The following is a 24,421-nucleotide window of genomic DNA, read 5'->3' on the forward strand; positions in this document are numbered from 1 at the left end:
CCTCCACACTGCTTAGGGATTTTAATTTAACTTGTAAGGTTATGAGCACAATGAAATGCAATCTTGAAAACAAGATCTTATCTACAGAGTAATTAGAGGGTAGGGAGGGGATGGGGAAAGAAGTGGGAGGAGTGACACTCACTGATCAAGATACAATTGTAAAAAAAAAAAAAAAAAAGATACAATTATAATGACAACCTGATTTCCAGAATTGAAATGAAACCTCTCTGTATAACTATTTAATAATAATACATATCTTAAAAAATCATATCTTCACATTAAAACTTAAAAATGGTTTTAAATTTAACTCTTATTTTTAAAAGACACTAATATCAAACATACTAGAATATCTGACATAAACTTTTCTTTTTTATTTCCAGGGCTACAGCAACACATAGAGGCCAGGTTATTTTCAAAGATGCATTAGCCCAGCAGTTGTGTGAACAAGGAGGTAAGAGTCATATTTGACTTGTTTATGTTGAATATGTCCAAATAGTTTGTAGTAGATCCTATGATTAATGTACTAAGGAAGCATTTCATTACTACTATTTGATCATGATGGTTGGAAAGTAGAATTATTGACCAGTTCATAACCCTAATATTTATTTGCTAAAAGTTCAACAGGCTTCTGAAAATTCTAAATGTGAGCAAAACAAATAATGAGAAAATGTACTCTGATTTTAAATTTTTTCTAATGAGTTCATTGTAGTTGTACCACAATACTACTGAAACGCTACAAGAATGTGTTCTGCTTAACTTACCATATAAATGTATTACCAACTTAAATGTTTCAAATTCTTGAATCCTCAAATCACAGAATAGGACCAAATATTTGAATCCTTGTAAATCTTTTTCTAGATGATAAAAATGTTCACAGTACTGTATAGCAGTGAACATGAATATCCTTAAAAATGAATAATGTCAGGAAAAATGTTTAAAATGAACATTTATCATTGCCTAATACATAATTTGTTTGAACCTTTAAATTTTCTAGTCTTTTCTATTATACATGAATTATTGGGGTTGAGTTATTTAAAATAAAATTTAAAGCCTAAGAAAACTCAGTGTGAAAAAGACTCAATAAGTGAGAAAAAATTGTCTTACACAGTAGCATTACACATGAACCTGATTTACATGATGATAGATGTAGATATTATTAAAAATTCTGTACATCCCAGGACCAAAAAGAAAACATTGAGCTCTTCAACAGCACCATATCCACTGAAATCACATCAGTTTAACCAAGATAAGGTTGAAAAGAATACTAACAAGAAAGGTGCTGCCTACTATCTGGAAATAATAAGGAACATAATTGGTGCTATACACTATCTTTATTTTTGACCCTATTTTTAATTAAAACAATATTTCTCAAATAACATAATACTAAATTAACATGTAAATGATTTTCTGAGCATTAGATAAGGAATATCTAATGTGTTTATTAGAGAGAAAATGGCTGTTACTATATATCAGAGAACAGTGCCTTTCAATATTCGGTAGGTTTGTGGATTCTAATTAAACCATTCAAACAAAAACAAATAGCTTGGGAACAGCTGATATTATAAGATTGTATTACAGGCTAAACATATTGAAAAAGTGAAGCTATTAGAAAACATACAAGGGAAGCCTTAAATAGTTGTGACCTTGACCTGTTTTCTCGAGAGACCTTCATTGAAAGACTTCATTCTGTACATTGTACATCTAGCATCTGTAAAACTTCTACTTTGACTCACAGTGCTGAATATAGGCATAGAAATGAACCGCCCATTTTTTATTCTTGAGGATTTCAGGCTATGATGGAAATGGGAGACCCATGGGTCACAGCAGTAGCTAAATTTGCCCGGTGGCCTTAAGAAACAACTCGTAGGGAGCTATTCTAAAGGTCTGAATGGTTTAAGAAAAAAAAAGAAAGGGTAAACGAAGTTAAGAGGCCAGAACTAAGAGGACAGCAGTTCCAGGCTAGCCCAGGAAAAAGTTAGTGAGAATGTAATCCTACCTACTCAGGAGACTGAGATCCAAGGATTGTGGTTTGAAGCCAGCCCAGGCAGGAAAAGTCCACGAGACTCTTATCTCCAATCAAATACTCAGAAAAGGCTGAAAGTGGCGTTGTAGCTCAAGTGGTAGAGCATTAGCCTTTTTCAAAAGGGCCTCAGGGATAGTGCTTAGGCCCAGAGTTCAAGCCCCAGGACCAGCAAACAAAACAAAACAAAACAAAAAAACCAGTATATGTCTGGGACAAGAAGAAAAGGTCAAAAGCTATCTATATATGACTAGATAAGATGATGTTAAGCGAAATGAACCCCCAAGATAGGGACACAAGTGTTTTTTTCTTTCTTGCTATTGTTTTTAATGTATTTATAATGTACTATGGGATATTTTTTGCTTCTTTGTATGTTCCTCCCCCACGATATAACCCCTGTTTTCACTGTATTTGATGTCGGTGCCCTGCATCTTGTATATACACATCTCTAATTTGGGGAGGAGAAGGGAAAAAACAAAATGCTTCAATAGGGATACAGGTTGACCCATTGTAACAATGAGATGTACAAGACAGTATGTTGAAAATGAACTTCACAGTTTAGGTGGAGAGGGGGAGTGTAGTTGTGGAGGTGTGGGGGAAGGGATGGTACAGGAAAAACAAAGGAGGAGGCAACAATGCTCATTACCTTGCTCATGTAACTGTACAGTATTTTTACAATAAAAATGTATTAATATAAAAGAAAAAAGAATAAAAAAGCTTAACATGGTATGGTGCGCATCCTTTCAATCTAACCTACTTAGGGGGTAGAGGTAGAGAAAAATTGTGGTCAGAAATCAATAGGACAAAATACTAGACCTTCTCTAAAAAATCAGTTAATTAAAACAACAACAACAAAAAAAACACAACACGTGGGACATAGCTCAGGGGATAGAGCCATTGCCTAGTAACTGTGAAGTCCATGAGTTCAGTTCCCAGTACTGCCAAAATAAAAATTAAGAAAAAAAAACTAAAGAGGAAATTTCAATATCTCCTCCCCTCCCCTATTCTGCTGATCCACCTTGCATCAGGCTGCACCACCTTCTTTGGGAATTTCTGAGGAACGTCCTCCCTGATTACTCCACTCCTGCTTTCTCAATCCCTATACAGAGCTGTCATAATGAGCTTTCTAAAGTGGAAAGAAAAATCTATCATTTCTCTACATAAAATCTTTCAAGCTCGCCCTCAGGAACAATAAGTTTGTCATCAAAGTAAAATCCCCTATGGCTTATCACACCTACAAGGAAAAGCCTTCACCATCTGACTTAACTTTGCATCTTCCTCCTCATTTTTTTGTCATCCTCTTAATTCTGTCTAAAACCTCCCTGATTGAAGCTCATTCTACCAGTCACGCATTGTTATTTGAATTGTATATGCTTGGAGTCTGCTTTGCCTGGCCTAATCTTTTGTGGTTTTTGTTCTGACTTGATGGTGTTTTCAGACCTGTTAGACATCATCTTTTCTTATTAGCTAGAAGTGGATACTTGCTGGATACATTGTGACTTGTACAATCTTAAAATTGTGTCTTTGTTCAGACACAATTATGAAATGGCCTTGCTTTGGTCTCTATCCATCCTGGTTGCACAGTGGCCTTGTCTGAGGCTGATGTTCAGTGAGATTAGTTTTGTTTGGCAGGAGTACATTAAGGCTCAGCTGGGAACCAGACCAACTGCTGTATATCCGGGACTACTTTTCTTAAGGCCAAGGAGAGAAAGCTAGTGAGAAGTCATTTGCTTTCGGACTTCAGGCTTTAAAAGGACTTTAGAATCATAGAGAAGTGAGTGGAGCTATCTGCCTGTATGACCTTACACTGTCCACATGCTGGCACAGAATAAGCTGGCAGAGAGGTAAAGCCCAGTAAATCACAAAAGGAACAGATCTTGCTGAAGCAAATGATTAAGCAAGGTTAGCTGGTATGAAAGAGCATAAACTGTCTGGTGTGGTGGGAATGTGAATGCTCCATTTCTCCCCTCAAATTTATCAGAATTCTCTAAATTTTACAGTAAACATGTGGTTTGGATTATAAGGGTGTTCTACTCTTTGTTTTTCCATATTGGGGACTGAACTCAGGGCTTCTAATTTGCTAGGCAAGTGCTCTATTACTTGAGCCATGCCCCCTTTTGCTTTAGTTTGTATTTCTGGTATATTTTTCCTTTTACTAGGGGCTAGAACCACATTGTTATTCTCCTATCTATACTCCTGCATAGGTGCAATTACAAACATGTGCCACAAAGCCTGAATTGTTTTGATTGTTCTGGCTAGAACAATCTCAAGTTGTGATCTGCTCATCTCCACCTCCCTGGAAACTGGAGTTGCATGTGTTTACTATCACCATGTGCCTGGCTTTAAGGTTCTACATTTGAAGAAGGGTGGGCAATTCTGCTGGGCAGGTGGAATCAATTGCTTCTCCAGAGCCAAAGGGAAATTCTAAACTGTGACATCCCCCCTCCTCCACCATGTGAAGGCTTACCTGACTTTTTCTGTGGTGCTGACAAGAAAGCTCAGGGTCTTGCACATGTACCACTACCACTGAGGTACATCCCCAACCCACACCCTGCCTGACTCTTGACATGGCCTATCTGTGTTGTATCATACTTATGTGTTCAAAGGCTTGTTTCCCTTATGTGAGAGCTTTATGGGAAGAAGAATTCTAACCAAATTTTTCATAATCCTTAATATGTAATACTTAGCCCAAAGGATACACTCAATAAATGTTTATATTGAGGTATTTATTTGAGTTGAATATTATTGCCCTTCCTGAAAAAAAATCGTTTTCCTTGAGTGTTCATTATGAACATTAGAAGACATAGTTTTTTTTAAAAAATTTATTATGAAAATACCATACAGAGGAATTACAATTACATGCGCAAGATAATGAGTACATTTCTTTGTTTGTTTGTTCGGTTGGTTGGTTGTGGGGCTTGAACTCTGGGCCTGAGCGCTGTCCCTCAGCTCTTCAGCTCAAGGCTAGTGCTCTACCACTTAAGCCACAATGCCACTTCTGGTTTTCTGGTGGTTTATTGGAGATAAGAGTTTCACGGACTTTCCTGCCCAGGCTGGCTTTGAACCGCGATGCTGAGATCTCAGCCTCCTGAGTAGCTAGGATTACAGGCATGAGCCACCGGAGCCCGGCTTAATGAGTACATTTCTTTTTTTTTTTAATTTAATTTTATTTTATTTGTGAACATACTGTACAGAGGAGTTACAATTACATGGGCAGGATAATGTGTACATTTCTTACCAAGCATTGCAGCCTCCTCCTTTGTTTACCCTTCACATCCCTTCCCAGCCTCCCCCCTCCCCCCATCCCAATCCTTCTCCTTCCCCCTCCTTCCCCCCCCACCCCCTGCACCGACGTTGTAAAGCTCATTTTGGACATGACAACTTGTACTTCTCATTGTTGCAACAGGTCCACCTGTATCCTTAAACAACTGGTTTTTCCCCATCTCCTCCACAAGTTATACTGACATCAAATATAGTGAAAGCAGGGGTTATACTGTGGGCAACAAAGAGATAATCTTATAAATGCGTTAGAAACACATGCATGAAAGAAAAAAACATTAAAATACACATCTAAGGGTTCATTTTCCTGACATCACATTATCTGACCTTTTCTGCTTGACTCATACATATATTAGATATTACAAATAAGGGAAACCATGAGACCTATGTTTCTTTGGGCCTGGCTTACATGAGTACATTTCTTATCAAGCATTGTTGCCTCCTCCTTTGTTTCCCCTTCCTATCCCTTCCCATATTCTGCCCCCCCATATCTTCTACCCCCCTTTCCCCTGCTCCCTTCCTCCCCTCGCCAAAGTTGTCAAGTTCATTTTTTTTCTTTTTTTTGGGGGGGGGGTCCGGTCATGGGGCCTGAACTCTGGGCCTGTGGTCTGTCCCTCAGCTCTTCAGCTCAAGGATAGCACTCTACCATTTGAGTCACAGTGCCACTTCGGGCTTTTTTTTTTCTTTTTGCTTATGTGGTGCTGAGGAATAGAACCCAGGGCCTCATGCATGCAAGGCAAGCGCTCTACCACTGAGCCATCTTCCCAGCCCCGTAAAGTTCATTTTTCAACATAACAACTTGTACATCTCATTGTTACAATGGGTCCACCTGTATCCCTATTTAAATGATTTGTTTTTTGCCCTTCCTCTCCCCCAAATTATACCAACATCAAATTATAAATATGTGAGAAACAATCACATGAAAGTAAAAAACATTTGAATACTTATCTTGCGGTTCATTTCACCTAACAACATATCTGACCTTTTCTGCTTATCTCAGACATATACTAGTTATTGCAAATAAGGGAAACCATGGGTCCTGTGTTTCTTTGGGCCTGGCTTACTTCACTTAATATAATTTTTCCAAGTCTTTCTATTTCCTAACAAATGGGGCAATGCCATTCTTTCTGATGGAGGCATAGAATTCCATTGTGTATATATACCACATTTTCTTGATCCATTCATCTACTGAGGGGCATCTGGGTTGGTTCCATATCTTAGCTATGGTAAATAATGCTGCAATAAACATAGTCATGCTGGTAGCTTTAGTGTGGTCTTGTTCGTGAACATTTGGGTAAATGCCCAAAAGTGGGATTGTTGGGTCATAGGGGAGCTCTATGTGGAGTCTTTTGAGGAACCTCCATACTGCTTTCCAAAGTGGTTGAACAAGTTTACACTCCCACCAACAATGCAGTAAGGTTCCTTCTGTCCACATCCCCTCCAGCATCTGTTGTTATTAGAGTTCTTGATTATAGCCATTCTAACTCGGATGAGGTATTGTTTTGATTTGCATTTCTTTTATGGCTAGAGAGGTTGAACATTTCTTCATGTGTCTATTGCCCATCCTTCTTTCCTCTTCAGAGAAGTTTCTCTTTAAGTCTTTAGCCCACTTATTTATTGGACAGTTGTTTCTTTGAAAATTTGTTGTTGGGGGATTTAAATTTTTGTGTTCCACGTATATTTTAGTATGAGACCCTTGTCCATTGTATGGCTAATGAAGATCTTCTCCCAATCCATGGGCTTTCTATTGATCTTGATAGCTATGTCCTTTTCCATGCAGAAACTCTACAATTTCATGCAGTCTCATTTGTCCAACCTTTCTTTTATTTGTTTATTTCTGGGTCTCTATTAAGAAAATTGCAGCCTGTGCCAAGGAGACCTAGGGTTTCTCCTATTCCATACTGTAATGTTTTGAGAGTGTCTGTTTTAACTCCGAGATCTTTGATGCATTTGGAGTTGATTCTGGCGCAGGTTGATATATAAGGATCTAGCTTTAGTTTTCTACAAGTAGTATACCAATTTTGCCAGCACCATTTACTGAAGAGGCTTAGAAGACATAGTTTTTACCAAAGCAATATTCCTTACATTGATCCTCAGGTTGTATATGTATATGCTAGAATTATTCACAAATGTTCACATAAACTCTAAAGAATCCCCTTAATGTTCTTGGTCACTAGACCAGATTCAGGGACGTTCACAGCTCTTCCTTGAATCTAATGTCCTAAGTAGTTATAAACACAGCAGCTGAATTCTGACATGTCACAGTGCAAACAAGAAGCCAGCATTTTCTCATCTCTAGGGTTGTTGTTGTTGGTGGTGGTGGTGTGTGCACACGTATATGTAGGTTAGACTGTATGCTCCCTTTGGCCTTAAAATAACAGTAAAAAAAAAACAGAACAAATTACTTAGCATTTAGTGTTCACCAAGATTATTGAATATCTATCACAGGACCAGGCTCTGGTTTAGGATAGGTACTGGGATACATCATTGAGCAGAGAAAAGATGCCTACTCTTATGTAGACTACATTCCAAGAGAAGAAAGAAAATAAATATAAGATATAATATGTGTGTTCATATGATACCATGTTGGAAGCTACAGGGGGAAAAAAAACCCTGAAAATAGAGAAGGTAAGAAGGAGGAGGAAGAGGCATATCCGGATTTTAAATATGCAGCAAAGAGTGTAATAAATCTCTAAGAAGGTGCTATTGGATCAAAGTTCAAGAATGGGCAAAAGAGTTAGCCATTTTAACTATCTGGAAATTTGTCCAAAATGTCACTAAGTGATTTTAAAGTGATGGTGAAGTATTTATTGTTAGAGAAGATCAATCAAAGGTAGAAGAACTTTTAGGACACATTAAAGTTTTGAAAGGACCTAGAAGAGATCTGCCTTTCACAAAAATTTTTGCTGCAAAGCTAAAATACATGCCTGTGAATCACATAAAATAGTGCTATGGAAATTATTAATATGAATGTAGTATACAAAGATTGAGGTTGGATTTATTTGAATCTATGCTATGATCACAGAACTTTAGTGTCCTTTTCTGTACACTAAGCAACAAAGCCAAGAAAGTGGACAAAATATACACTAGTCATAAGTAGCAAGGGCTTGAATGCAAATCACTGGACTCACAGCCCAGTGAGTGGCACTGGAGTCTTGCACTTACTAAATGATTCTACCTCCACTTAAGCAACATCTCTAGTCTTTTTGCTTTTAGTTTGTTTTTCAGATAGAATCTCATGCCATTGCCCAGGCCAGCCTTTGACAATGATCCCCCTAACACTTCTGAGTGGCTGGAATTGCAGGCAAATACCACTAAACCCATCTCCATAGATTCTTAACTTTCAAAAAATAAACATGAAAAGCCTCAGGACCCCAGCTTTGATTTAAAAAGACAGATTATTACTACTGCCCAATTTTCTGTAAACCTAAGAGAGAATACATACTTTTTAGAGCCCTTGTAAGTTCACCTGCTAAGACAGGAGTATCCAGTGTGAAGGTAATGACTGCTGGTGCAGTCATGTGTACAAATCACAGTGGAGGATGGAGCAGTGAGAATAACGGTGGGTGTATATATGTATTGTCCTGTGAGCTTCTTGGCATACCCTGTTCAAACACACACATTGATTGTTTAGCAAGGCCAGATGGCAGACTTAGCGTTCTGACACCAGTCATGCCCCGAAGGGTGTATGCCATTTACAAACCATACTGGAATTCTCTGTTCTTGGGTTTATGGAAGTGGCTATAACTAAAGGCAAGTGTTTTGTGTTGTGGGGGGCAGGAGAGGGAGGTCAGGCTTACAGCTGGTGCAAAAAGAAAAACTTGGCTATTTTTCTGCCAGCCTCAGCAATTCTGCTACTGTTCCTCACCCTCAAATCAGTGAATGGTAGAAAGCATGAATATGTTTTCTACTTGCATTGGATCACAGACACTTCATTCAGACCCCAAACTATGGAATTTTTAAGTGATTTAAGTTAGCAAAAGTTTACTTAAGTTGTGAGCTAAAGGGAAGGAAGAGTTTAATAAACAACTCCATAACACGTAGAGGGTTTTTAACTTTTTCAGAATAAAGAGTTCCTCTTAGTGCTGGGGAGGCAGCTCAGTGGTAGAGCTAGTAAGTAGTAACAATATGTGAGTCCCCAGGTTTGATCACTAAAATTGGATATAAATAAATAAATACTATTTTTTATCCCTTCCAAAGGCATGCCCCGATGACTTAACTAACTTCCACAAGGTCTCTTAAGGGTTCCATCACCTTAATAACATCAACCTGGGACTAAGCTCCTAGCACATGAATCTTTGGGTCATACTCAGACTCTACCTAAACACAGAGTACTGGAGAGAGCTCTTGAAATATGAACTAGAATTTATGTCTTAAGCCAATTAATAAAGACATTGTTTCACAACACAGTGTGGATATTCATGACATTTGAGAATACAAGATTATTAAGAAATCATAAAGTCAAAGCACTGAATATTAGTCTGTCATTGGTAATAGATTGTCTATATAACATGTGATTGGGTCAGTGATGCTTTGATCTGATCTAGATGATTCCAGAAGATGCAGCTGATTTACCAAATCTCCCTGAGGGATATGTACCTAAATTAAGAACAATATATCATAAAAGTGATGTACATCTGTACAGATGTACAGATTACCTAAGTGAGGTAATGAATACATTTCCTTTTGAACAATGTTACCCCCTCTCTCCTCATTCTCTCCCAGGTTTTTCCTTCCTGATTTCCTTCTCCCTCCAAGTTCATTCCAACATCATGTCTAATGGGTTTCACTGTTGAACTGTACCTGAATTTTTAAGTGGACCTTTTATATCCCATTATTGTACAAAGTGTAGGCTGTAAAGTTTTCCATGGCCATAGCCTTGTTACTTAATAGCTTATGTTATGAATATCTTTCGAGTACCTTGCAATGCATAGTCTTTATTAATCAATTTGTTTCTCTTTCATAGTCACAAGTGTGTTTTACCGTATTTATTTGACTGTGTTGCAGGGAAAAATCTAATGTGATTCATTTGAATTTTCCTAGTCTTAAACATTGCTGGGCAAAGACATCTGTTTTGTAGTTTGAATTTCCTATTCATCCCATCTGTAGAGAGCTGGATTAAGAGGCTCAGGGAAGACATCAGGAATCCTTCAGTCTTGCTTCAAGGTCTCACTAACTACCTGATATGAAAGGAACTAAAGCCCTCCTGGGGATATGGCAGACAAAAGTATCCCCAAGTGATATTCAAAACAGGCAAGATTAAGGAGAATGACGAAGAGTTGACACATGTGGCCATAATAAAATTTCTTCTTACTGGATGTGGGTGGGTCTGGCTATTTTTTAATTTGCCAAAAAAGATACTTTGGACTGATGCTGATTATTTTAAGGTGATTGATCATAGATTTAAACAGCCTTCTTTTTGGGTCTGAAGGCTGTATACATTGCTACTTAACAGCTTTATCCAGCCCAAAGTCAAAAGAGGAAGATTTATGTCAGAGAAGAATTTGACATTGGCATCTTCTGAATGCCTATAGAAATCTGTTTTCCACTCATGCTGCCATGTAATTTGCTTCATTTCCCCATATTTTGAAGGACAAAACCTAAGTTTGAATCTAGAAAATCACAATTTTGTTTTGACTTGTGAAATACTATTTCATATAGTGCATTAGTCCAATCTTATTTTAGTACACATGTGAAGATATGTATAACAGTATACAGTTCTGTAATCAAGTTGTTAGAAATTTGAATGTATTAGTATTAATTAGTGCACACTGCCATCTGTCCCTACAAGGCATATGTGTTGACACCATATCAAACCCAAGGGAGTTGTGTGACAATACAAGGCTGTGTCATACCCCTGTTCTTAAATAGCTTAAATATAGGTATGCTAGTTCAAACTCAGGTGAGTAGGACCAAAATGCATTTACAGAAATACATAAACTCATGGAAAGACATTCTGCCCATATTCTCTAAGGCCCTTGTTCCAATAACCTTGTCCTCTTATTTATTTTTTCATTTTTGTAGCTTTAGTATCTTGTTCTTCAGAGATCCTTTGAATATACTCTCTGATTATTTTTCTCCTTCACACTTCAGCTTCTTGAAAAAGCACTGCTTGATCTTCAGCATTACTCCTAACCTGACATCTGGCCTACTATCAGCACATGGTGGAAACCGACATTCACACGGTCTTCTCTAATCTACTAAGATGCCAGCTAGTTCAAAGGACTCTGGTCTTCATAGTGTCTGACTTCCTTGCTCTTTCTCAGTTTCTTTGTGGGTTCTTCTGCTTTCTCCACTGTGTATTTTGGATCTGGTAGTGGCCCCATTCTTGAGCTTCTCATATTCTTCTATTGACTCTGGTCATCTCATGCACAACTATGGTTTATCTCTCACATTCTGCCCATTTGCCTGGTGTTGACTCAGAAAGTTTGAGGACATAGAGTTTATAGCTATTTCTTGTTTTTAAATTATGTTCTTGTACTTTCTGGCTACGTAATGTTTCTGAGACTCAGTTTACTCATTTTTAAGATAGAGAGAATAATAACACTGACATTATGAGCCATCCCACTCATTCCCAAAAGCCTGGCACAATATTCTCTACCTAGAAGGAACATAATAAAGACATAAGGATTGAATGCCATGATGGCATGGTGGGTAGTACATCGATATTCTGTGAATGTTAGCTGTCTTCATTATATTCAGAACTGTTTTTAGTACCCTGATCTTAATATACTCTAACTTGGACTTTACTTTTTTCTAAATCTGCATCCTTTTTGCTACAGTTCTAGTTCATGACTTCATAAACATCCAGCATTACACTAAAACCCAGATAACATTTTTTGTTCATTCCTTTGTTTTCCATGCCTATACTCAATGTTCTTAAGAATAACCTTAATATTGCTTAGACCAATCCTCTTTTCATGCCTACTGCTACTTTTTTGGTTCAGTTTTTCCATCCATTTATTAAGATGCTCCTAGACACAAACCAGTTTGTCACTCTCAGCCTGAAAACCCCAGGGTAATCTGGCTTTCCTGGCCCTCTCTGGATCATCCTTGCTTCTCTTTCCATAGCTCCTCCACCTTGTATTTCTCTTCATTCCTCCTATCTCTGAATGGTTTTAAAAACATAACTGTGCTCTGGCTTCCAGTCAACTCACAACTGACCTTCCTCTATCATTTATCCAGCTGGTAATTGCATATCTTCAAAAGCAGCAATATTTTTAAAAATAAAAACTCATCAAAAATTTAAGTAGTTGGTTGTTATATATTTTAAATTTTTACTTAAAAACTTCATTCATATTGAAGACAGATTTTTAAAGAAATTGTATGACTATCTTCCCCAGAAAAGATGTGGGCATAAGACAGTAAGACAAGGAATCATAAGTTTTAATCATTAAGGTTCTATTATTGACAGTTCACAGTAGAATAAATCTTAAAGGATAAATCTGAAAGAGTTCTTTCTGTTCCCCAATCATAGGTAATAAAGATAGATCTGTGTTTTGTTCCTATCCAGTTTATTTTATAATATGAAAAATGATAAACTGTTACAAAACACAAATCAAATCAAGGTGGGAAATGAGAAGGGGAAAGAGAAAAATAATTGTTAATATTGCTGCTTCTGTGTATAATTTAACTATCTTTAAATATTAGGTCATCTTTTATACTGATCATAAGTATGTTCCTGAACACAGAGAGAACTATTTTTATTCTAAATTTATAACATTTTTGGAAGCTTAATTATCATACTTGAAGGTCAAATGGTGCTTTATTGCAATAAAATATAAAAAGTAATAAAGAAATTATTCCTGGGGAGATGAAAGTCTAGGTTCATAGCTCATTAAATACTAACTTCACAGACCATGTCTAATTTGTCATATTTAGCTTTGGAAATTTAATACATTTGAATTTCAAATTAGGTGAAGAGATACCTGAGGCAAAACTACCTGGGGCCTTTGAATTCCAAAATGATTCAGGATATATGTTCCTGTAATATAACACCTGGATTTGTAAGAATTATCTGTCATCATATATCTATATATGTGTGATTATCTGACTCAAAAACTTAAAAAAAAACTCCCAATTCATTTTCAGGCATTCTGTCTCTTTTTCTGTCTAGTGTGTTGGTCTCAATCTTTTATAATCATTTATTTATCAAGTTTGCTGAAGTACTGACTGTATTTTGAAGTCACATAATTGCATAAAAGTTCCCTTCTAGATTAAGTTAGTTGAAAGAAAAGTACATCCATTAAAGAGAATAACCTTTGAGAAAATTAAATACTACAAATTTTTTTCCATAAAGCCTATTCTAAGTTGTCAGTGGATTCAACTGTTTTTGGAAGGGGTAGTGGCGTCAATGAATATTCTATGAAATTCAGAAAATTGAGATGAGGGATGGGTTGGAAGGGATGGGAGAGAATGATGAAAAGGGTGACATCCATCAATCAAGATGCATTATACTTATAAACTGATTTGTTGAAAGGCAACTACTTTTTACAACTACTTTAAGATAATAAAAATACAATTTTAAAAAATGAAGCCAAACTATCATTTCTGATTTTTTTAAAGAACCTAAATAAATTCTACTTCTAGGTATGGGGAATCTTTTTTCTGCCAAAGACTATTGTATGTATAGCATTATTCACAGGACATGCAAAATTATCAATAGGGACAGACAACTGTAGGCAGCTGACAAGAAGCATACATGTCTATTCTGTCATGTACCAAATGATTTCATGGGCCTCACATGGCCTGCCCTGCATGCATTGTCCCTAAGCAACATGATTTTCCTTTCATAAGTCCCCCACCTTTTGTGTGGCAATAATTCCTCCATAGAGCTCAGTACAGACATCTCTCCTACTTGTAATTCAGCATGGTCCAATACAAGAATATGAACCCTATTTATAATACTAAATATTTTTATAGTTGCCACAAAAATAAAAAAGGAAATACGGGAAGTTAATTTGACAATATATTGTATTGCAGAATATATAAAATATTAAGAATTTCAATGTAATATGGTCAAAATAAAATTATTAATGTGAAATTTTGCATTCTTTTTTATGCTAAGACTCCAAAATCTGGTGTGTATTTAATACTTAGAATATATCTGTGTGTGTGTGTGTGTGTGTGTGTCTGTGTGTGTGTGTGTGTGTGTGTGTGTGTGTGTGTGTGTGTGTGTGTGTGTGTGTGTGTGTGTGTGTGTGTATGCTGGTTTTTAGGCTTAGCCTCAGGTCCTGAGCTGCTTTGCTTACAGGCACTTTAGCCACAGCTCTACTTCCAGCTTTTTGATAGTTAATTGGGGATAAGAGTCTTGAAGACTTTTTTTTGCCTGGGCTGCCTTTGAACTGTGATCCTCAGATCTCAGCCTTCTTAATAAGGATTATAGGCATTGAAGGACCAGTGCCCCACCCTTAGGGTGCATTTTTTTCAAGTTTATTGTACAGGTGATATACAGAGGAGTTACAGTTATATAAATCAGGCAAGAGTATATTTCTTTTTGAACAGTGTTACCCTCTTCCTCATCCTCTCCCAGTTTTACCCCTCCTGACTGCCCTCCCCCACCAAGTTGTATAGTTCATTTTTAATATAGCATCTAGTGAATATCACTGCTAGATTGGTTCCCCCTATGTCCCACTGTTTCTGTGCTTCTCCTTCCGCTCCCCAAATCAGATAAACTTATACAGAAGACAAAGTGTACAGAAATCAAAAACAGTGACAAAAGGGAAAAACCAAAGAAAAAAGAGAAAAAAATCGGCAAACAGTAAAAACCAAAACATTCTTGTTTCCATTTCTTAGAGTTAATTTCTATAAGCATCATATTCTATGATCATATGCACATAGCTTTTGAGCCCTTATGATCTTCTCCTAAAGATATCCTTCTAATGTTAGAGTGAATCTTAAGTGTTACAATACTTGGTCTAAGATTTCATTAAATGTCCATTTGAAAGTAGCTTCACATACTTACCTGAAGACTTTCAATAACTGGATTGAATGTCAAAAAAACCATTTTCCATTAACATGACATTATCATTGACAAAATTTGCTCATTTTCTAGAAGTATTGATTTACCTTTGATGCAAAAGCATAGATACATTTCAAAGCTCTAAGTATCAGAGTAAATTTATTTACTTTGTTTTGTTTTTTTAAAACCTATGTCACAAAGGTAATTTCAAAGTTATTATCAATAAGAAATTATTCAAAAATTTCTAGTAAATTTTTGCAGACAAGTTTGGATAGTACTTGGAACTTGGTTTAAGTCTTCCAGATATTGAGGAAAATGCAAAAAGCTTTGGCTTCAACAGAATTTTTTTTTTACTTTTCCTTCTAGTTTGCAAACTCTTGTCTTTCTGATTGCTTCAATTCAGTTTGTCCATACACAGTATGCTACTGTAAAGAACATACATCATCCTGCCATGTTTTTGTCTTTGATGAGTAATTGACAAGCATTTTGTTTCAAGAAAATATTTCTTTTTTTTTTTTTTTTTTTTTTTGAGTCCGGTCGTGGGGCCTGAACTCTGGGCCTGGGCACTGTCCCTCAGCTCTTCAGCTCAAGGTTAGCACTCTGTCACTTGAGCCACAGCGCCACTTCCGGCTTTTTTCTTATGTGGTGCTGAGGAATCGAACCCAGGGCCTCGAGCATGCAAGGCAAGTGCTCTACCACTGAGCCACCTTCCCAGCCCCAAGAAAATATTTCATTAGAATAAACAATTTAGTAATTCTTTGTGAAATTATACTACAAATTAACCAAGAAAACACTGACACAAAATATAAGATCTTTAATTTTTTTCATTTTTTCAAGAGTTCCATAAAAGAGATCATTGTGTGTATGCATGCTAAAAGGTTTTACCAACAATATCTACAACACATAGAATCTGCTCCCAAAACTAAATACAAATATTTTTCAATATGTATATGTTAATATGAACTGATAAGACAAATATCAGTTTCTTTTTTAAAAATGCTGTGGAGTCTGAATTTTTCATCTAACTGTAGTGCTGTTGATTTTGTTAGGAACACATTTTCATATTTAGTTGAAATTTTTCTTTGACAGATATGAGATTTAAAAACATCTACATCATAACTCTGTTTTTCAGATAATGACTAGGTATTTCTTAACAGACTTAAAAATCCATTGAGGAAAACAGTATAAGCAAAATACAAACAGGGTAGTATCCCATGTGTCCACACTTTTTCAGTGCATTTTTCTACAAATGCGTATTTGAATGCATTGTCTTTCTCTTGTAGATGTTTGGGGGATCATCAGGACTTTATGGTTAAGTCCAACTTGCTTAGCATTCAATTCCATGATCTTATCCTGTCAATACCTCCAGTATCATTGTCTCTGTTCCCTACTCTTAATCTTTCGTTCAGTCTTACAGAATTTGTGGTTAGCCCATCAAGCCATTCTCTCCATTACTTACCTCTGCTTACTTCTTACTAGGCTCAACATCCAGCAGAAAAATTGTCTTCAGTGAAGACGTTTCTTGATACCTCTCATTCTCTAGTCAGCCAGGATTTAACATCTCTCCCTTGTCTTCTCTCCTTATGAGGGATTCCTCCAACACTGCCATAACACTAATTGTCCTATTTAGCAGTGAGTTCTCTGAGGTCCAGGATCGTGCTTTTAGTTTGCATTTCCCTAATTCCTGTACAGTACCTTCCATGTAAATTATGCTCAAGAATGTTTTGGCATAGCCCTATCCCATCATGGTTATATTGTCTAAGGGAATCAGACTAAGTCTATATAATAAATGGTTGTTCTCCGTGCAACTCTTCTTCATTCAGGAGGGAACAATTATTTTTAAATAATATAGCTAAATAGAGATTTCCATCACTATTAGAATAGTTATTAGCACTTGTTTTTGTCTTGTTTCCTTAAAATATCTAGCCATTTGGTCTGTTTAGTGCAACTTAAGTTTCATAGTTGCAGTTGTGCTTGTTAGCTACATTTGTGGATTTTCTTTGTTGTTAATCATTATCTTTCTCTTTCATTCTCTTGGTCCAGCTCCAACAGAGGCCAGTGCACATCCACATCTAGGTAAGTATTTAAAGCTTTAATATCTTCAGCCTTGGTGATCTTGTTTCTGTCTTTGAGTTCTGTTGGCAGGTGTTATAGAGGTGAGGAATCTTTGCCCTCCCTAATTTGCTGGTCATTCACTGAAATTAGACTCAGGTCCAGACTGAACATAGAACCTTCCAGGGAAGCAATCATGCTGCCCAGCTAGCAGCTTGGCAGGGACTTTCATACCTGTCAGTGCCCTCCCTCCTAGAATCCTTTTCAGTGTCATCTTGTGGCTGAAGGTTGGAATGATGCATTTTCCCCAAAGCTTCTACCCATCACAAGTTACTCAAGTCTAGAGGCAATAAGGAGCCATGAATGTGGAAGAGCAGAGGGCATGTCAGATTTCTGATTCCTGCTCAACTTAGTAGGCTGCAAAAAAAGAAATGATTCAGTAACTTTTTTGAACACCAAAGGAGGCTCTTTAAGTAGCAATCAGCTTTTAAATTTTTTTTCAATTTTATATACACTTTTCAAGGCAATGTTGCACAATGGTTTAATAATACAGATTGTAGCTAGTTGCTAGTGGCTCATGTCATGGTGAATGAAGATCAAGAGAACTGTGACTTAAAGCCAGTTCAGGAAAAAAATTTACTAGACCCCCCAGATCAACCAATAACGTAGCACTCACTTGTCATCCAGCTGCATGGGATGTTGAAATCAGAAGGATCATAGTTCCAGCCCAGCCTAGACAAAAAAAGTTCACAAGACCCCACCTCTACAGAAACATACTGGACACAATAGTGTATACCTGGTATCCCAGCTATAGTCAGGAATATAAATAGGAAGACCATAGTCCAGGCTGGTTCAGTAAAAAAACTAATACCTTATCTCAAAAAAAAGAGTAAAACAAGCTGGTGGCATGGCTCAAACAGTATCATGTCTACCTAACAAGCCCCAAACCAAGTTCATACTCTAGTACTACAAAAGACAGACAGATATACATTAAGATATCTCAGTTAGGCTACACTGTCTGGGATTAACTTATTGGCATGACATTGAGCAACAAATACTTAATCTTTCTGTGCCTTGCTTTCTCCATGTGAATATGGAATTAACAAATACTATCTTTTTTCATAGATACGAGGATTAAGTAAAATTATAAAGTATACACTTTAAAATTTTTAGCTGTTTGGAAATAAAGAAATACATAAATATTCAATGAGGCTGACAGTTGCCTTTTTTAAGCAAAAGTCTCCAAAAAACAATCTTTAAGAGTTAAAATTTTCATTTGTGTCCACAAAGACTTGTTTTAAAGTGAAAAAAAATTATCCTAGCTGTTTCTAGTCTTTTCAGATGTCTCTCACTGTGGGACCTCCAGAGAGGTCAGTTTCGTGTCTCTTGGGATTTTTCCTTTCAACCTACAAACCCAATTAATTTATTTTTCTCTTTGGAAAGTCTGCCTTGAGAAACTCTACTTTTATGTAATGCTACAGCTTGAGGCTCCTCTTACTTGGCAGATGACTGTAAGTGCTTAGAAGCATGCCTTCTGGCAGCCAAAACAGGCTGGTGATCCACAGTGGCTCAGCCAGGCCTCGGCCAGGTTGAGAACTGACAGAGCTGTACCCTGTAGGCATCTCAGACACTGCATCTAATTGCTCAGAGGAATCATTAAGTCCCTCCCATGCACAGAGTGCATGGCAGCATTCCCTCCGATGTATATCCAGTCTCCCTGTACTTCATGCCTAAGGCTTTGAGTTGGAGCAGCCAGTGCTCTGAATACATGCTGATTCACTAGTTTCCATGACTTCGTTATGTGCCTGCCTGCTGGCATACCTGGTATAAAGGAGATGAGGACTGCCATAGGTGGGGATGTCACTAAAGAGAATTTAAAATATGCTTCCAGACGCTTGGGAGAGATATTAATTACCCAGTGAGTTCAGAGAATTATAACTGAGTGAGCCCCCAACCCACAGGGGAGAAAAAAACATAAAATACCACTGTTGCAAAAAAAAAAAAGTAAAATCATCGTTATTATTTTGCTAATTGCTTTCAATTGTCCCAACAGGCATCTGTTAACTAGTCCTAACAAAATTACAAAGGAAAAAAGAAACATAAAATTTCTATTAGCTGAAACAAACTTCTTAAACAAACAGTGGGAAATCAGACAAGCAGGCTTATAAAGTACTAATTAATTTTTACAACTCAAATATGCTTGTGTTCTAGCTAGCCATACTATACAGTCTATGAAAACATTCTCTACTCTAGGCATGACCAACGTTCTAAGACTTAAACATAGGTGTTTCACACGCTCTCAAGAGTAGTGATATTTCCAATCATGGTGGTTTGCCGTCATTGTTCCTGATTTTTAAACTGCTTCTATTTAAGGATTTTTGCCTATTTATGTAGATAATTTCTACTATGCAGTTCTGAGGGTAAACAAAGTAAACAATTTGAAGTACACTAAGTAAAAAGAAGTCATAAAAATAGGGTGAATAAAAAAGCAAGCCATGGGCAAGAGGGGAAAGAAGAGAAAATGAATCAATAAATATAAGTGGCTTTGACTAGCAGTGAATGGGCAGATTATTCTATCCCCTTCATGCTTTAAAGTGAATCTGCTTTGGCAGTCTCTTGGGAGACAGGGACAGTTATAATGTAGCAGTGCGAGAAACAAATTCTGTGTGGCTTCTCATAGTGTTCACCTAGGTCTTTTTGCCTTACCCCCTATGACAGTGGATCAATTTTTCTTCAGGGGCTCTGGATTTAAAACTTAAAAGTGCTTAAACACAAAGCTTTTAACCTCCTCCCTTCAAATTTAGGGGGGAAAAACAACTACAATCAACTTATTTTAAATTAACTTAAAATACTATGATTCTTTATAAATGCTACATGTTTAGCTAAATTTACTGTTGTAGTATAATTCTTTTCTAAACACTTTCCTTTTCTTTCAGCTGAGATACATAGTGACAGTATTATCCTACGAGATGATTTTGACTCCTACTCACAACTGGAATTAAATCCAAATATATGGTAAGTTACAGGACTATACCTCGCTTTCGTTTCTGAAATGCAAAAAACAAGAAAGAAACAACAACAACAAAAAACTATTATGCTGATTGGTCCTTTAAGGAACAGTTACTTAAATTGCTCTTTAGTGCTAAGGTATCAGTGAGACTTGTTAAACTATGGAATAGGCTTAGTGTAGACTGTATCTTCTATCTATTTCTTAACTTCTTTAAGAACTGAACCTAAATTGCCCCTCAAAGACATGAATATAGTTAAGATTTTTTTCAGTTTTACTACTTTACATAAAAAGATACATTTATGCTAGAGTGCAACAATCCTTTTGATGACAAGTAAAAGAAAATGTTTTGGTTGAAATGACAAATGATTTGAATCATAGTTCCAAATAATTTCAAGTTAGTGGGCTACATCATTATTTATACTTCCCCATTTTTAAGATGGGATAAATGTTCAAGCCTATATAATCTTATCTACTTGGGAAGCAGAAAAACACAAATAGGGAGATCACAATCTAGGCCATCCCAAGAGCCCTATCTTAAAAAAAAAACAGCCATTATTCAAAGGCCTGGTATGGTGGTTCAAGGGGTAGAGCACTTGCCTTGCAAGTATGGGCCGCGAGTTCAAACCCCAGTACTGCAACAAAGAAAAAAGAAAGGCAGTTTTAAGTCTAAACTCCATGGGATTTTTCAGAGCAAACTGAAGCTCATTCTTCAAAAAATGTTGAATTAATTGTATTTTTTGCTGATCATGAAAGATTAGGCCTGTCAATTCAGAACTGTTATCTGTGTAATTTGGAAGGGTGTCTGAATTTGAATTTTCTGTGATGCTCTGTACTGTTGGATATATGATGAGGAAGTCAAGAAATTCTATGTGATATAAACTCAAGTACTCAAGAATAGAAAGAGAATAACTCAGATGTTAGCATATGATATGCTTTAATGAATGTTTAGCAGTAATTATTTAAATACAAAGTTTTATAGGACTGCAGTTCCTTCAACTTGCTGATAGTTTAGAGAAAAGTGTAGAAACAACATTTTAAAGAGCTTGATTGGAGACTGGAATTCTTAAATGTGAGGAAAGATGTCTCTTGGTGGGACTTTTTAAAGACTGTAACCTTTGGATTGAAAGTTGAAGATGCCGTTTAGATAAGAGTAGTGGGATTTCAGTACTATGAATGGAATTTTTATGTCTTCTGTAGAGAGAAATGTAGATCTAAATAGTTTAAACATAAAATGTTACCTAACTAGACAATGACAAAGCTTCACAATTCATATTCCTAAGAAAACAGTCTACTAACTGCTTTATGAATATATTATAAACAAAAAGTTCTTAAAATAAATTAAAATTTTTGTTAACAAAAAGCATCAAAAGGAGTCAGGCATTGATGGCTTACACCTGTAATCCTAATTACTTAGGAGACTGAGATCTGAGATCATGGTTCAAAGCCAGCCTTAGAAAAAAAATCTATGAGACTCTAATCTTCAGTGATAGAGCACCAGAGTTGAGTGGAAAAGCTAAACTAGATTGTAAGGCCCCGAGCTCAAGACCATATGCTGAAGGGAAAAATAATCCAAAAGGCAAAAAAGAAAAAAGAGCTTCCTAAGTACCACTTTTATGTAGGAAAATTTTTCTACTTCTAATCATATTTGACTTTTAAAGTATTCCATTAATATAGATATTATTAATGCATTTGCTTCTTTGGAAGTAAGTTCATCTTGGTCAGGCTAACTCATGGTCTTCCATGAATTTTCTTGATAAATACAAAATGTGGCTTTTATGTGATTCAAATTCTGTTGCTTTTTAAATCAATAAAATGTGAGTTTTGTGTCACTCATTTCCATGACTGATCTATTATGTACTTAATTGACCAAAATTATGGATTTTGTGTCTCTTTTACTTAAGCTATGGTTTTTCCTACTTTTAGAGAGAGAAAAAAACTTAAGTGGTTCTGTCTTCTATCAAATAAGTTTCAGAGTAGTTTTAATTTACTCTTATTGCATACAATCCCCTTCACTTAATTTCTTTTAAGATTTTTCTAAAGGCAAACAGAGGCCATGACCATCTCATTGACAGATGTCTATTGAACAAAAGGTGGCACAGGCTGTGAGATTAGGCCAGTTCAATTTGACCCTCAAGCAGTTGGCCAAGTGGGTACCCTGAGGGAAGTAAAAAGCTGCTTCCTCTCTCTGTGTTCTCTTCCTTATAGTTAAAAAAATGGGCAGACACTATCTTCTGAACATTGTTTTAAGGCTAGATAGGATGAAAAAGTCTAGCATCATGCTATTTCATATTATGTTCGGTACATAAGTGGTTTTTCCTTCACTTCCGCTCTCTTCCCTCCTTCTCTGGCATTGTCCTTTCCTTCCCTTATTCACTTTCCCCCTACTATCCCTCCATTTCCTCCTTTTTCTCTTTTCTTTCCTTCTTCTTTCTTCCTCCCTTACATCCTGCTTCCTTTCCTCTTCTTTCTCCTGTGACTTATTTGCACAGTGGACTGTCTTTTCTAAAATCAAATATGATTATTAAAATCATTATTACTGAATTAGTCTTAATCTGATTTAACTGAGTCTTCAAGTCTTCTTTAATTATATTTCATGAAAAACAAACATCAAAGTAAATATATCTGCATTACATAATCTATGGGATAGATAGCAATGAAAATAAGAATCACAGAGATGATTTTTAAAAGGCATTAAAATAAAAAATAAAACAAGGACATTAAAATATCCTTAAAATAGGTACAAACTCTCTGAAGTCAGAAAACAGCACCAGTAAAATCAAATATTCCCATTTGTTATTTCCAATAAAGCAACAAAACCCTACTCTGATATAGAACCTTACAGGTAGTTCTCATACTTTATAACTTCAGAGTCTGTTTTTTGGTTTTGGCTTTTTTTTTTTTTTTTTTTTTTTTGTCAGTCGTGGGGTTTGAATTCTGGGCCTGAGTGCTGTCTCTGAGCTCTTCAGCTCAAGGCGAGTGCGCTACCACTTGAGCCACAGCACTACTTCCAGTTTTCTGGTGGTTTATTGGAGATAAGAGTCTCATGGACTTTCCTGCTCTGGCTGGCTTTGAACCATGATCCTCAGATCTCAGCCCTCCTTAGTAGCTAGGATTACAGATGTGAACCTCCAGCGCTCAGCTATGAGATTCTTATCTTCATTTAATCACCAAAACGCCAGAATTGAAGCTGTGGCTCAAGTGGTAGAGCAGAAAAACTCAGGAAGTACCCAAACCCTGAGTTTAAGCCCAAGACTGGCACTATCTATATCTATACCTATAAATATATGTATCAATACCTATAGATAGTTATATGTACATATTGGAGTATATATATTCCTGTTTCTCTGATATATATATATATATATATATATATATATTCCTGTTTCTCCAAGAGTTTCCAAAAGCTTCATATACACTATTCAAGTAAAGAAGAACCCTTATGGAAGCTGTTTATGTTTACACCATGTAGTTATGAATTGTAGTCACAAATTTGGGTATCAGGGAAATAAAACTTTATTCTTCTATAACCCAACTTAATTGCTTTTTTATTGTCCACCTCTACCACATTGGTGGAAACTTGATTTCATTCAAGTATGGTTTTCCCTCTACCTTTTCTCTGCCTTTTTTAAAAACTAAGTTTCAGGAGTGCACAAACAAGTGGTAGTTGGAGATGTACCTTTAGTGCTGGGACATCTGTTCCTGTAGGCAGATGCAGGGGCTACCTCCATTCTCTCCTCTAGTCTTCTGTGCCTAGTCCACAAGGACAGCCTTTGTCCCTGTCCTAACCACTCCTCCAGGACAACCACACTGTTCTGGGTCCTTCCTGAGCACATGGGAACTGTTTAAAGAAACAGTTCTGAGCTTCTTGATCTGGGCCACAGATATCTCTGAGGTTATTGACATAGGTTCTTTCTAACTAATTGTCCCCAGCATCAACTCTCTATGGGGCTTTACTAAGGAAATGGATCTTACCTCCCCACTTATCCATCATCTTCTCCTTATCTTGTTTGAGAGATGAGAAATAGTTAAAAATAAAGAGGACCTCCAGATCAACATAGCCATGGCTTAGGTTGAGGAGAAGGACTTTTCCACTTTAAAT

At 36.6% G+C, this 24,421-nt stretch overlaps 1 protein-coding gene across 1 annotated transcript in view; it reads left to right on the forward strand.

Annotated features, from left to right (window-relative positions):
• Reln (reelin) overlaps positions 1–24,421 on the forward strand; it is a 458,334-nt gene that overhangs the window by 187,638 nt on the left and 246,275 nt on the right. Inside the window, exons 4-6 of the mRNA XM_069996300.1 lie at positions 381–451; positions 17,304–17,336; positions 20,249–20,327. Of these exons, the coding sequence (XP_069852401.1) occupies positions 381–451; positions 17,304–17,336; positions 20,249–20,327 (183 nt within the window). The remainder of the gene's footprint in view (positions 1–380; positions 452–17,303; positions 17,337–20,248; positions 20,328–24,421) is intronic.

The sequence above is a fragment of the Dipodomys merriami genome, unplaced genomic scaffold (genome assembly GCF_024711535.1).
Source record: "Dipodomys merriami isolate MVZ:Mamm:240054 unplaced genomic scaffold, mDipMer1.0.p SCAF_5, whole genome shotgun sequence".
Lineage (NCBI taxonomy): Eukaryota > Metazoa > Chordata > Mammalia > Rodentia > Heteromyidae > Dipodomys > Dipodomys merriami.